General features: G+C 54.7%; 3 protein-coding genes across 3 annotated transcripts; 1 reads left to right on the top strand and 2 right to left on the bottom strand.

Moving 5' to 3' along the window:
- Positions 1 to 104: 104 nt before the first annotated feature.
- Positions 105 to 1,557, bottom strand: WDR83OS (WD repeat domain 83 opposite strand). The gene is made up of 4 exons (XM_007995403.3): positions 1,378 to 1,557; positions 1,152 to 1,257; positions 551 to 648; positions 105 to 456 (listed from the first exon to the last, which is right to left on the bottom strand). The coding sequence occupies exons 1-4, from the start codon at positions 1,425 to 1,427 to the stop codon at positions 390 to 392; spliced, it is 321 nt and encodes a 106-aa protein (XP_007993594.1). The 5' UTR covers positions 1,428 to 1,557; the 3' UTR covers positions 105 to 389.
- A 115-nt stretch (positions 1,558 to 1,672) lies between these two features.
- Positions 1,673 to 7,867, top strand: WDR83 (WD repeat domain 83). The gene is made up of 9 exons (XM_007995402.3): positions 1,673 to 1,917; positions 2,001 to 2,121; positions 2,204 to 2,309; positions 2,595 to 2,643; positions 2,727 to 2,853; positions 4,883 to 4,950; positions 5,045 to 5,153; positions 5,238 to 5,352; positions 7,561 to 7,867. The coding sequence occupies exons 1-9, from the start codon at positions 1,815 to 1,817 to the stop codon at positions 7,708 to 7,710; spliced, it is 948 nt and encodes a 315-aa protein (XP_007993593.3). The 5' UTR covers positions 1,673 to 1,814; the 3' UTR covers positions 7,711 to 7,867.
- On the bottom strand, positions 7,755 to 14,066 carry DHPS (deoxyhypusine synthase). The gene is made up of 9 exons (XM_007995401.3): positions 13,727 to 14,066; positions 12,361 to 12,525; positions 12,001 to 12,122; positions 11,823 to 11,919; positions 11,657 to 11,743; positions 9,337 to 9,442; positions 9,154 to 9,257; positions 8,052 to 8,177; positions 7,755 to 7,968 (listed from the first exon to the last, which is right to left on the bottom strand). The coding sequence occupies exons 1-9, from the start codon at positions 13,931 to 13,933 to the stop codon at positions 7,873 to 7,875; spliced, it is 1,110 nt and encodes a 369-aa protein (XP_007993592.3). The 5' UTR covers positions 13,934 to 14,066; the 3' UTR covers positions 7,755 to 7,872.
- Between the last annotated feature and the right edge of the window lie 86 nt (positions 14,067 to 14,152).

The raw sequence follows: 14,152 nt of genomic DNA, 5'->3' as shown, positions 1-14,152 counted from the left end.
ACAGCCAGAAGTCTCCAGACTGGGACTCCATGCCAGGCCTATGGAGCTAGAGCCCTTCCCCCAAGCTAGAAGGAATCCCCCAATGAACAGAAGAGGCTGACAGCCAGAGTGAAAAACTTTATTATTAACAGGCGACAACAAGAAAGCAAATGGATACCCTTAGAACATGGACAGCATCTCCCCCAGCAGCAGGCAGGGGAAAGGTGGCAGGAGGGGTAGGCCTAGAGTGTTCCCTAGGAAAGGGCCAGGTTCCCTCCATCCAGCTGGAAGCACTGAGACGGCCTCATTCAGGGAAGTCCAGGATGGCAGCTGAGGGCAGCAGGTTGAGCAGCCAAAGCCCAGGCCTGGTGGATAAACAGGGTCCAAAATGTGACCTTTCTAGGCTGGTATCACCACGGGGGCGTCATGGGCTGAGGATTCTGCAGATAGGACATCACCACGGCAGAGATGGACAGCCTGAGACAGGAGAGAGGTGTCAGTCCAGGATGGGCAGGCTGGAGTCCCCCCACCCCTTACTCAAGAGTCACTCGTTCTCTAGGCCAAGTCTCACATGAAGCTACTCATCATTTGCTTCGTGTCCTCCGAGCTCCGAGAGTTGGCAAAGCTGATGAAGGAGCAGTAGACAGCGACCCAAGCACACCACTTCAGCTGGGGAAAGGTAGGTGGGTGGGTAGGTCAGTGAAAGGCACAACAATGAGTCCCAAAGCCACCTTTCCAGACACCAGTTCATGCCCACTGATTCCATCTGATGCAGCTGGGACCTTGCCCCCCGGAACTCCTCAGTCCCACCAGCTCATGGCATACTCCAGATACATGGTTTCTAGTCCTACTGCCTTGACTGCGTCTCTCAGGGCCAAGACTCTGACATCCCACATGCTTAAGACCCTGCCCTTTTTCCACGAGTCTCCTCCAAGTTGCTTCAAAGCCTGGCCCCACCCGCAGACCAATCTGCCACATCCCCGCCCTGACCCGAATTCTTGACTTCACCAAAGACTGGGGCTTTCTTGGCCCAGCGTCATCCCAGCCCCACTCCCGGCCGATCTCAGGTCCTGCCTCATCAGCAATGACAAGACGCCCGGCTTCATTCCAAACCCGCCCCCGGGCCTCGTTCTCAGGTCCAACTACACCCATAGAAGCTCAACCCCGCCCACCTTAAGCATGAGGCCGCACATGCTGAAGATCATGCCCAGCAGGTTCATGTAGTCCGGCGTCGGGTCGTCCAAGGCCGGGTTACATTCGCTGGGCGGGGGCTTGTACCTGCGACAGGCTCGAGGGTCAGGGGCGCTCAGGTCCTGTCCCCGGGATAGACAGACGCTTCCCAGGGCCCCGATCCACACCCACAACCCGAACCCGTGGCCACGACGCTGGCATCCTCACCTCAGCACTTTGTTCGGCCTCCGTGGGTCCGACATATTGTTAGTAGACATAGCGAGTCGAAGGCCAGGTCACGCCTCTTCCGCTGCAGAAATTGCAGCTTCCGGCGTGCAAGCTGAGGGCGGATTTTAGAGTAACACCCGAGGCCCTCACATTTCCGTTCCTCATGACAGAGGCTTGGACTCCTCCTACCCAGAGAACGGAAATTTAGGAGAATCCAGAAGTCTTCCTCGCAAAGGGGAAATGGGTAAAAGAACCTGAAATCGGGCTTCAATAGTTCCAACACGAGCACCCAAATGCCAAAATGATGAACCCGGAAGTGATAAACAGGAAGTAGGTCAGGAAGAACAATAATAAGGTTACACCCAAGCGTGGGTTTCGAAGGCGTGGAATCTTCCATACAGACCGATTTAAGGCGGCGAGGAAGGGGTCCTGGGACCATGGCTTTCCCTGAGCCAAAGCCGCGGCCTCCGGAGCTGCCGCAGAAACGGTTGAAGACGCTGGACTGTGGACAAGGGGCGGTGCGAGCCGTACGATTTAATGGTGAGCGCCTTAGTCTTCATTCCGGGTCCTCCTCCCGCCTCCTGAGGTCGGCGGCCCAGTAACCCCCGCCTGGTGTTCCCCAGTGGATGGCAATTACTGCCTGACGTGCGGCAGTGACAAGACCCTGAAGCTGTGGAACCCTCTTCGGGGGACGCTGCTGCGGACGTACAGCGGCCACGGCTACGAGGTGCTGGATGCGGCCGGGTGAGCCGGGGGCCAGGCTGGGATGGGAGCGCTGAGGCTGGGATCCGAGGTCGATGCTGATCTTCCTCCTCCTGTACTCCAGCTCCTTTGACAACAGCAGTCTCTGCTCCGGCGGCGGGGACAAGGCGGTGGTTCTGTGGGATGTGGCATCAGGACAGGTCGTGCGCAAATTCCGGGGCCATGCAGGGGTGAGTGAAAGCCTGGAGATCCTCATTCGAGCGGAGGGGACCCGTATTAGCGCATAGGTGGTGATGAGGCCACCCCCATTACACCGTAAGGATCCCTTCCCCAGATGACGATCCCCCGCTCCGCATGCCAGGCTAGGCAGTCACCAACCCCTGTCCTTGCTGTTCCCCCAAAACCTTTCACCTCCCCTTCTAACCTTTGCCCTTGCTTTAACCGACACTGGGAACCCTGCCTTTATCCCAGTCCTCCAAAGTCCAGCCTCCTCTGAGTGGCAATAACTTTCTCAGAAGGTGAACACGGTGCAGTTTAATGAAGAGGCCACAGTTATCCTCTCCGGTGAGTCTGGGACCTACGCAGGGGGGTCCAGGATGCTGCCCTTCCCCTCCAGACCTGACCTCACCATCATGCTGGCCTCACAGGCTCTATTGATTCCAGTATCCGCTGTTGGGATTGCCGCTCACGGAGGCCTGAGCCAGTGCAGACGCTGGATGAGGCCAGAGATGGCGTGTCCAGTGTGAAGGTGTCAGACCACGAGGTCCTGGCAGGGTGAGTGGAGCCAGGACCTGGTCTCAGCCGAGGTGCTACTGGGAATCATAGCTGCCCCCATGCTCAGATTAAAACCTACTCTCAGCTGGGCACAGTGGCACACAGCTGTAGTCTCAGCTACTTGGGAGGCTGAGGTGGAAGGATCACTTGAACCCAAGAGTTTGAGGGACCACTGCACTCCATGCTGGGTGAAAGTGAGACTGTCTAAAAAATAAAATAATAATCAAGCGGGGCATGGTGGCTCACACCTATAATCCCAGCACTTTGGGAGGCCGAGGAGGGCAGCTCACTTGAGGTCAGGAGTTTGAGACCAGCCTGGCCAACATGGTGAAATCCCGTCTCTACTAAAAATAAAAAAATTAGCCGGGTGTGGTGATGGGAGCCTGTAATCCCAGCTACTTGGGAGGCTGAGGCAGGAGAATCACCTGAACCCGGGAGGTGGAGGTTGCAATGAGCCGAGATTGTGCCACTGCACTCCAGCCTGGGCGACAGAGTGAGACTCCATCTCAAAAAAAAAAAAAAAAAAAAACAAAAAACAAAAAAACAGATGAAACGATTTTAAAAAATAAATAAAAATAGACCGGGTGTGGTGGCTCACGCCTGTAATCCCAACACTGGGAGGCTGAGGCGGGCGGATCCTGAGGTCAGGAGATCGAGACCATTCTGGCTAACACGCTGAAACCCTGTCTCTACTACAAATTCAAAAAATTAGCTGGGCGTAGTGGCAGGTGCCTGTAGTCCCAGCTACTCGGGAGGCTGAGGCAGGAGAATGGTGTGAACCCGGGAGGCAGAGCTTGCAGTGAGCCAAGATTGTACCGCTACACTCCAGCCTGGGCATCAGAGCGAGACTTCGTCTCAAAAATAAATAAATAAAATAAATAAATAAAAATAATCATAAGGAAGAATTTTTTTTTTTTTTTTTAAGACAGAGTCTCTGTCGCCAGGCTGCAGTACAGCGACATGATCTTGGCTCACTGCAACCTCCAACTCCCGGGTTCAGGCAATTCTCCTGCCTCAGCCTCCTGAGTAGCTGGGACTACAGGCATATGCCACCATGCCTGGCTAATTTTTGTACTTTTAGTAGAGATGGGGTTTCACCTTACCTTGTGATCCACCTGCCTGGACCTCCCAAAGTGCTGGAATTACAGGCGTGAGCCACCGCGCCCAGCCAAAAAAATATAATTTTCTATTCATTAAGTGGAAGTGAAGAGATCATCATAAAGATCTTCACGTTGAGAAGGCGGAGGAGGAGGAGGAGGAGGGGTTGGTCTTGGTGTCTCAGGGCTGATAGAGGCAGAAGAAAATCCACATATAAGTGGACTCCTTCAGTTCAAACTGTGTTGTTCATGGATCAACTGTACTTTGAAAAGTGCTCCCTCTGGTGGCTGTGGGGGTGCAGGGAGACCAGAGCAGTCTAGATGGTGGTGCTGGGTAGTGGGGAAAGTGGTGGGACTGAGTACTGAGGAGGAGGAGCTGGAGAATACAGAAGGGGGAATTGGGCCAGGTGGGGTGGCTCACGCCTGTAATCCCAGCACTTTGGGAGGCTAAGGCGGGCGGATCACCTGACGTTGGGAGTTCAACACCAGCCTGACCAACATGGAGAAACCCTGTCTCTACTGAAAATACAAAATTAGCAGGGCATGGTGGCGCATGCCTGTAATCCTATCTACTCAGGAGGCTGAGGCAGGAGAATCATTTGAACCTGGGAGGCAGAGGTTGCAGTGAGCCGAGATCAGGCCATTGCACTCCAGCCTGGGCAACAAGAGCAAAACTCTCTCAAAAAAAAAAAAAAAAGAAAAGAAAAGAAAAGGGAGAATCGGAAGGACTCCAAGGGTTTGGAAAAGGGGTATGGGTCTTGGAAACGATGGAGTAGGACCTGACTGGCCCTGGGCCTGAGTCTCAAGGCCAGAGCTTCAGAATTCCACTCCTGTGCACTGCAAGAGCAGGCCCAGCGGGCTGGGAAGGCACAGGGCTGCCTGGAGCCATGGAGCCTAATCAAGGCTCCTGCTGGATCTACCCTCTCTTACAGCTCCGTGGACGGCCGCATGAGACGCTATGACCTGAGGATGGGCCAGCTCTTCTCAGACTACGTGGGCAGTGAGTGTGGCCGGAGATGCGAGACAGGCAGGGAAGATGGGGGGGCCAGCCAGGGACACCCCAGCCTCACTCACCTATCCGTCCCTCCCCCAAGGCCCCATCACCTGCACCTGCTTCAGCCGGGATGGGCAGTGCACCCTGGTGTCCAGCCTGGACTCCACATTGCGGCTCCTGGACAAAGACACAGGGGAGCTGCTGGGCGAGTAAGTCTTTGTGGTGGTGGGGATCTCTTCCCTCCTCTCCCACCTCTGGAGAGGACCAAGCCCCCCGATCCTGTCCACCCTTAGGTACAAGGGTCATAAGAACCAGGAGTACAAGCTGGACTGCTGCCTAAGTGAGCGTGACACACATGTGGTCAGCTGCTCTGAGGACGGGAAGGTGTTCTTCTGGGACCTGGTGGAGGTGAGGTGCCCCCAGCCCTACTTCATACCTAGCTTGCCCTGTCTCAGCCCTGTCCTTACCTCAGTCACTCCAGGGCCTGAAGGCTAGGATCTTCTTTTTTCTTTTTTGAGACAAGGCTTGCTCTGTCGCCCAGGCTAGAGTGCAGTGGCGCGATCTTGGCTCACTATAAACTCCGCCTCCCAAATTCAAGCGATTCTTCTGCCTCAGCCTTCTGAGTAGTTGGCATTGTAGGTGCATGCCACCATGGCCAGCTAATTTTTGTATTTTTAGTAGAGACAGGGTTTCACCATGTTGGTCAGGCTGGTCTTGAACTCCTGACCTCATGATCTGCCCACCTTAGCCTCCCAAAGTGCTGGGATTACAGGCCTGAACCACCACTCCTGGCCCTTTTTTCTTTTTTTGAGATGGAGTCTCATGCTGTTGCCCACGCTGGAATGTGGTGGTGCCATCTCAGCTCACTGCAACCTCTGCCCCCCAGGGTTCAGGTGATTCTCATGTCTCAGCCTCCCGAGTAGCTGGGATTACAGGCCCCCACCACCACACCTGGCTAATTTTTGTATTTTTAGTACAGACAGGGTTTCACTATGTTGGCCAGGCTGGTCTCAAACTCCTGACCTCAAGTGATCCACCCGCCTCGGCCTCCCAAAGTGCTGGGATTACAGGCTTGAGCCACCGTGCCCAGCTTGGGCTAGATGAGAAGGTGAGGCAGGAAGGGCATTCCAGGCAAAGGGAACAGCATATGTTATGGTGTAGAGGCGTGGCCAGCGCATGCGTCAGTCAGGAAACAAAGGCTTCAGGGTGGCGGCAGCTGCGGCAAGATCCAGGTCAGGCTGGGCCACAGATGACAGGCCAAGCAACTGGCACTGACCCCTGGGCAAGGGGGAGCCGACGGCCATGTCTAACCCTGGGTGAGACAGGGCTGTAGTCATTCAAGAAACTGGAGCTACATCTGAGCATCCCTGTGTATGTTTTCAAGCCCTGAGCCCTGTCCTTGACATGTCCCAGCCTGGTGGGGAGTTAGGCCAGAAATAGACCATCCTAGTGTAGTGGGGTCAGAACTGGGGGAGTCTCGGCCAAGGAGACATCAGCACTGGGCTTGGCCAGGGGAACTGAGGCCCGTAAGAGGATGGAGGGAACCAGAGGCCCCTGGAGACTTTGCAGACAAGCTCTTGCTTTAGGAACTAAGATAACAAGAATGTTCCACCTATTTCTTGTGGGCCCAGTAGAACAGAAGTTGCATTGGAGGGCAGGCACATCAAGGGACATTTTCAAGGTGGAAAGAGGAACCATGGCTTGCTTGAGGAACTGTTTGCATTGGTGGTGACCAGGGGAAGTGGGGATCATTGGCGCTGCCAAGTGGACAGGATGGAGCCCAGCTTGTGGCAGGGAACACGCAAGCTGCGAGCAAGGCATGCTCCAAGCATGGTAGTGGCAGAAAATCAGCGGTCTCTGGACACAGTCTAGAAGCAGAGCCAAGAGGAATGACTGATAGAGGAAGGTGTGGTACAAGAAAAAGACTCCCGGCCAGGAGCAGTGACTCACGCCTGTACTCCCAGCACTTTGAGAGGCCGAGGGGGGTGGATCCATGAGGTCAGGAGATAGAGATCATCCTGACCAACATGGTGAAACCCCGTCTGTACTAAAAATACAAAAATTAGCTGGGCATGGTTGTGTGTGCCTGTAATCCCAGCTACTCGGGAGGCTGAGGCAGGAGAACCCCTTGAACCAGGGAGTTGGAGGTTGCAGTGAGCCGAGATCGCACCACTGCACTCCAGCCTGTCAATAGAGCGAGACTATCTCAAAAAAAAAAAAGAAAAAGGCTCCCAAAGCCAGGCGTGGTGGCTCACACCTGTAATCCCAGCACTTTGGGAGGCCAAGGCAGGAGGATCACTTGAGGCCAGGAGTTCCAGACCAGCCTGGTCAACATGGTAAAACCCCATCTCTGTTATTTTTAAAAACGAAAAGTCAATAAAAGAGGCTCCCAAGACATGCAGCCTGAACACCTGGTAGGACAGAGCTACTGTGGGTCTCAGTCTGGGGTAGGTTCATTTTACAGTGTCCAGGAGGCAATTAGAGGCAGGTGGCTGAAGGTCAGGCGAGAGGTGACTGAGAGCTTCAGGCAGGACTGAGATGGGGGGTGCCCAGGGACCTCAGGAACGAGGGGACAGCCCAGCCACAAATAACCACTCCCTACCCCTCGCTCCACAGGGTGCCCTGGCTCTGGCCCTGTCTGTGGGTCGTGGCGTGGTGCAGTCGCTGGCCTACCACCCCACGGAGCCCTGCCTGCTGACCGCCATGGGGGGCAGCGTCCAGTGCTGGCGGGAAGAGACCTATGAGGCAGAGGATGGAGCAGGCTGAAGCCAGGGGACCCACCAACAGGACCAAGGACCGAGACACAGATGTGGAAGGACTGCAGAGACCATTTTATTCTAGAGATGTGGCTGACCAAAAAGTAGGGGAGGGGCTGGGTCTGCAAAGTAATAAATAGAGGAGGGGGTAAGACCTTGGGACAGCAGCTGCTCAGTCCTCGTTCTTCTCATGCATGAAGGCATCTATCTTCTGGGCAAAGGTTTCCGCCACAAGCAGGGGGAAGACCAGGGAAGCGTCGGCATAGACCTGGGTAGGGGGGAACCTGGGTAAGCCATGGGTCCCACGCCCAAGGTCCCAAAGACCCTGTGCCCCACCCAGTCAGCCCTTACCTTGACGGGCTGTGCATCCACCCGGATCTTGCCCCAGGAGACAGCCTCGTCTGGTCGGGCACCCGAGTCGGAGCCATCAAACTCCTGGGCTGTGTTGATGTAGACAGCATAGTCGGCCCCGTTCCGCTGTGGGGAGAGGGAGGGGCACGGCGGGCCCTGTCAGCCAGTCACAGGAGACAGACACAGAGGGAGGACACCATAGCCAAACAGGCTGAGAGGTGTGTCCCAGATGAAGGAAGCCCTTTGCAGACCCTCGATCCCAGACAGGGCCTATGTCAATGTCTGGGGTCACTAGAGCTGCTGGGCAACAACGGCCCGTGTTTCCCCAGACCCAGCAGCCAGGTGTCAACAACCCTGCCCCATCGGCAAGGCAGGAGCTGCCAGCAACTGTATCCTCAGAAGCCCTCCAAATCCAACCACCTCCCGCCTCCACGGTGCCCATCCTGATCCCTGCATGGTCACGACCGTCCTGGACTGGAGTTCTCACTCACCCGCCACCATCTGTTCACGACATGGCCACCAGGGGGAGCATGGGAACCGGAGTCAAGTCCTCTCCCACCTCCCTCAGGGCAAAGACCAAAGCTGCACCTCAGCCCACAGGCCCAGCAGACTGCCTGTGGCACCTCGCTGCATCACCTCCTGGCCCTCACCACTCCACTTTCCCCTCACCAGGTTCCCAGCTGTTCCTGGATTACTTCAGGCACCCCAGAGCCTTTGCACTGGCTGTTCCCTCTCCTGGGAACTTTGCAGTCCAGAAGCTCAATCCTACCACAGCAGCTGCAATTCCTGGCACGGGAGACAACCACATGGCTCCTGGGAGATGCCTCCCCAAACCCCTGCTCCCAGCTCATACTTCCAGAAGCCTCCTTCCAAAACCCCTTGTTAGACAGAACCCCTTTCTCTTATCCCATCATCTAGTATTCTCCGTAGCAATGACTGCCCCGACATGGATGTCACTTGTTTGCTATCTCCCCTACTAGAACATCAGTCCCAGGGGAGCAGGGATCCTGGTTTGTCTAGTTCATGCTGTCTCCGCAGCGCATGGCATAGGCCTAGCACACAGCACATCTGCACAGTGGGCCGAAGCATCACCCCCACTCACCATGAGGTTGGCATTGGCGATGTGATGCTTGACCACGCCCCCGCCCAGAATGATCATCCCAGTGCCCTTGGCAAAGATGGCCTGCGTGTTGATGAGCCTCAGGTCTGGGGAAAGAGGGTCTAAGTCAGGCCTTGGACTCAGCCGGCCCTCCTTCCCGTCTCCTCTGTGGCCCCAGCGCCTCACCCTCAACGATGTCCAGGACCAGGCCCGGGTTCTTGTAGGAATGGAAGAAGATCATATCGCCCAGCGAGCCGTCTGTAAGTGCGGGACTAAACACAGGGATGTGGTTCTGCAGAGAACATGACAGGACAGTGGCTGGAGCTCAGAGCCTCATCCCCATGCCGGCTGCATCACTATCTGACTGTGGGTGGGGTGCCTAATTTATCTAGCACTGTTTCCTCAATTATAAAATAAGCGTAACAGTAACACCTCTCACAGATGAGGCCTATATGAGAAAACCCACAGAAAATACTTAGGATAGTGCCCGGCACATAAATAACCAGCCTATTCTTAGCTTGCTGAGCTGTTTCTTTCTCTCTATTTTTTTTTTTCCTGAGATGGAGTTTCACTCGTTGCCCTGGCTGGAGTGCAATAGCACAATCTTGACTCACTGCAACCTCTGCCTCCTGGGTTCCAGTGATTCCCCTGCTTCAACCTCCTGAGTAGCTAGGATTACAGGCATGTGCCACCACACCCAGCTAATTTTGCTTTTTTTTTTTTTTTTTCTTTTAGTAGAGATGGGGTTTCACCTGGTCTTGAACTCCTGACTTCAGAGGTTGGGAGCTCGAGACCAGCCTGACCAACATGGAGAAACCCTATCTCTACAAAAAATACAAAATTAGCCAGGCGTGGTGGCACATGCCTGTAATCCCAGCTACTTGGGAACTTGGGAGGCTGAAGCAGGAGAAATGCTTGAACCCAGGAGGTAGAGGTTGCTGTGAGCCAAGATCGCACCATTGAACTCCAGCCTGGCAAACAAGAGTGAAACTCTGTTTAAAAAAAAAAAAAAAAAAAAAAAAAAAAGAGCCAGCTTGTACAATGTGGTGAGTCCCCATCTCTACAAAAAATTTAGCCAGGCATGGTGGCAAGCACCTGTAGTCCCAGCTACTCAGCAGGCTGAGGCAGGAGAATCGATTGAGCCCAGAAGCTCAAGACAGCAGTGAGTCATTATTGTGCCATTGCACTCCTGCCTGGGTAACAGAGTGAGACCCTGTCTCGTAAAAAAGAAAGAATAGGTAAGCTGGGTGTGGTGGCTCACATCTGTAATCCTAGTACTTTGGGAGGCCAAGGCGGGCGGATCACTTGAGGTCAGGAGTTCAACACCAGCCTGGCCAACATGGTGAATCCCCATCTGTACAAAAATACAAAAATTAGCTGGGCATGATGGTGGGCGCATGTAATCCCAGCTACTCAGTAGGCTGAGGTGGGAGAATCACTTTAACTTGGGAGACAGAGGTTGCAGTGAGCTGAAATCATACCATTGCACTCCAGCCTGGGTGACAGAGTAAGACTCTGTCTCAAAAAAAAAAGAGGGCTGGGCACAGTGGCTCACGCCTTTAATCCCAGCACTTTGGGAGGCCGAGGTGGGCGGATCACGAACGAGGTCAGGAGATCGAGACCAGCCTGGCTAACACAGTGAAACGCAGTCTCTACTGAAAATACAAAAGATTAGCTGGGCGTGTCAGCGGGCGCCTGTAGTCCCAGCTACTTGGGAGACTGAGGCAGGACAATGGCATAAACCCAGGAGGCGGAGCTTGCAGAGAGCCAAGATCGCCACTGCACTCCAGCCTGGGCAACACAGCAAGACTCCGTGTCAAAAAAAAAAAATAATAAAGGGTAGGCAGCCTTCTTTTTTTCCCCCCCGATTCTGATTCTCTAATTAAAGGGAGTGGGTAGCTCTTATTTTATAGCCTCTGGGAGTGTGGGACCCAGAGCCAGGCCCCAGGGGAGTTGCTAAGTGCTGCCCCTACTGTTCCAGAGATAGTCTGGGAGGAGCATAAGGATGCTGAGGCCCCACTAGTTATCTGTGTGACTTGGGACAAAATTACCTAGCCTGGCCAGGCACAGTGGCTCATGCCTCTAATCCCAGCACTTTGGGAGGCCAAGGTGGGAGGACTGCCTGAGACCAGGAGTTCAAGACCAGCCTGGGCAACATATGGAGACCCCCCCCATCTCTATAAAACAATTTTAAAATTAGCTGGTCATGGTGGCATGTGCCTGTGGTCCCAGCTACTCGAGAGGCTGAGGTGGGAGGACTGCTTGGCCCCAGGAGGTTGAGGCTGCAGTAAGCTGTGATCACATCACTGCACTCCAGCCTAGGTGACAGAGCCAGATCCTGTCTCAAAAAAAAAAAAAAAAAAAAAAATTACCATGCCTATCTGTGTTTGAGTCTCCTCATCTAAGCGTGAGGATGCTGAGAATAACAGTGGTGAATCCCCAGGTGGCTGGAAAGATGAAATAACACATCAAAGTCTGGCTACTTTGCCCCTGTTTAGGTCCTCACCTTCTGGGCCCAGTAATACACGGACTCTGGGTTGTTGATCTCTTTGCCCAGCCGGGCGATCATCTTAGAAGGCGTCCACTTTATACCCTAGGAGAGGATGTGAGCTTCAGGCCATGCCTCCCCTGACTCCCACTGGACTGGCCCCTCCAGGTTGCCCCAGCCCCACCTCTGTGTTCTGCTCCAGCACCATCTGGTCCAGAATGGGCATCAGCCAGTCCTCAAACTTGCAGTAATTGTCATTGGGCACCAGCAGGTTTCCGATCCTGAGGACAGGAAGCATGTAGGCATCAGGCCCCAGGACCCTTGGTCCAGCTCCCCTGCCCAGCACCACTCAGGGTTCTCACCTATTGATCCCGTTCTCCCGGAGCTCCTTCCCCCTGAGGCTAAACTCGCCCAAGTATGTGGGCGCCAGGCACTTGATGAGGTCCTCCTCCACGCCGCCAGCTGTGGTCACCAATACGTCCACCTGCAGCCACAGGGCAGTGAAGTTGGCCCAAGAAGGAAGCTCTGGCCCTCATTCTGGGCAGGACTTCTAACCTCATCCTTGTCCAGTGACTCCTATGAGGGAGCTCTGCTACAAAACAAAACTCGATTCTGTTCCTCTGCTTATAACAGACCCCTATCTCCCCATCTCACTTAAACGATCAATAACTGCATCGCCCATTGACCCAGAGGCCAAGGCCATGGCCCCACCAGGTCCCCACCATGTTGTGCTGCACAAGGTAGCGAATGGTCTCACGGATGCCTGAACTGATGAGGTTGGATGTATATCCCAGGAAAATGGTGCAGCCGGTAAGTGGGCGGCGGCTCTGGGTCAGGTCTGCATGCTGGTCTTCATCCTGTGACAGTGGTTCCAGCTTCTTCTCGATCTGAGAGTAAGAGCCAGGTCGAGTTAAGCACTGGCGTTAAATCCCAGACCCAGGACTCCAGGTGGGCTCCAGAAACAGATTTCACCCCAGGCCCTGCACAGTCAGGGATACAGGACCAGTTCTACAGGGGACCAAGATACATCTCCTGTGCAAACTCTGCCCCTTCCCAGACCAGATCTCAGGACACGCGTTAAGGATTTGCCCCCACCCTTTTTTTTTTAGACAGAGTTTCACTCTTGTTGCCCAGGCTAGGGTGCAATGGCACAATTTTGGCTCACCGCAACCTCCGTCTCTCAGGTTCAAGCAATTCTCCTGCCTCAGCCTCCCGAGTAGCTGAGATTACAGGCATGCACCACCACGCCCGGCTAATTTTGTATTTTTAGTAGAGACGGGGTTTCTCCATGTTGGTCAGGCTGGTCTCGAACTCCCGACCTCAGGTGATCCGCCCGCCTCAGCCTCCCAAAATGCTGAGATTACAGGCGTAAGCCACCGTGCCAGGACTTTTTTTTTTTTTTTTTCTTTTGAGACAGAGTATCGCAGTGGCGCGATCTCGCTGCAACCTCCCCCTCCCGGGTTCAAGCGATTCTCCTGCCTCAGCCTCTGGAGTAGCTGGGACTACAGGCGCGCATCACCATGCCCGGCTAATTTTTTGAATTTTAGTAGAGACAGGGTTTCACCATGTTGGCCAGGCTGGTCTCGAACTCCTGATCTAGTGATCCACCCGCCTCGGCTTCCCAAAATGCTGGGATTATAGGCATAAGCCACCGTGCCCAGCCAGCCCCCACCTTTTTAGGAATCAGAGAGCATCTCCTTTCAGATCCGGTCCCTTCCCCGCTGGGAAAAGCAAATCTAAATTCAAGCACCGCCCAGACTTAGGCTCCTCCTCCCAAATCCTCCCTTAACTTGTCTAGCCTCAGGCTCTGCCCATTCCAGAAAGCTTTAAATTTACCTGGAACCCGCTCCCACACCGAGAATCAGTTCTTGCCTCCTCGGGCTACTGTACTAACCTGTAACTACTAGAGTGCAAAATCCCCTTCCCAGGACACAAACTCCCGCCCAGAATAGGTCCCGCCTTCCTCCAACTATTGGGCCGCTCAAAAGACACACCTCCTCCACTGGAAGCCCTGCCCCCGTCTAGTACCGCACTGGTTCTACAAGCCACGCCCCTCCGCGTCCCTAGAAATCCCGCCCCCGTCCTCACCATGGCATTGACTTGCTGTACAGCGCGCCCGAAGTTGGTGGCCTGGAAGCCGGTGGTGCCGAAGGCTTTCAGCAGCGTGCGGTAATCCACACCGCGGTTGAAGTCGTAGCCCCGGACCTGGGTGCTTTCGGGCGGCAACGTCGAGCTGTGCTTTAGCACGGCGGCCAGCGCCGCCGCTGGCGCCTCCCGTTCCGGGGAACCTTCCATGCGCCTGTAGCCAGCTCTTGAGTCAGAGCTGCCCCTAGGCCGGGCTTACGGCGAACCAGAAACTTGTTAATCCCCGACGCGCGCGTCTCGCAGGAGCACAGGAAGTAGGGAAAGCGTTTTTGGAAGAAAGACCGGAAGTTGGTTTATCACGTGAGCATTTTTAAGCCCTGTAAACCGGGTCGCCGCCATATTTGTGTGTTCCGTAATACGGAAGCCGCG

This window comes from Chlorocebus sabaeus, chromosome 6 (assembly GCF_047675955.1).
Source record: "Chlorocebus sabaeus isolate Y175 chromosome 6, mChlSab1.0.hap1, whole genome shotgun sequence".
In the NCBI taxonomy this organism is placed as follows: Eukaryota; Metazoa; Chordata; class Mammalia; order Primates; family Cercopithecidae; genus Chlorocebus; species Chlorocebus sabaeus.
This window is presented reverse-complemented; position numbering and strand designations above follow the sequence as displayed.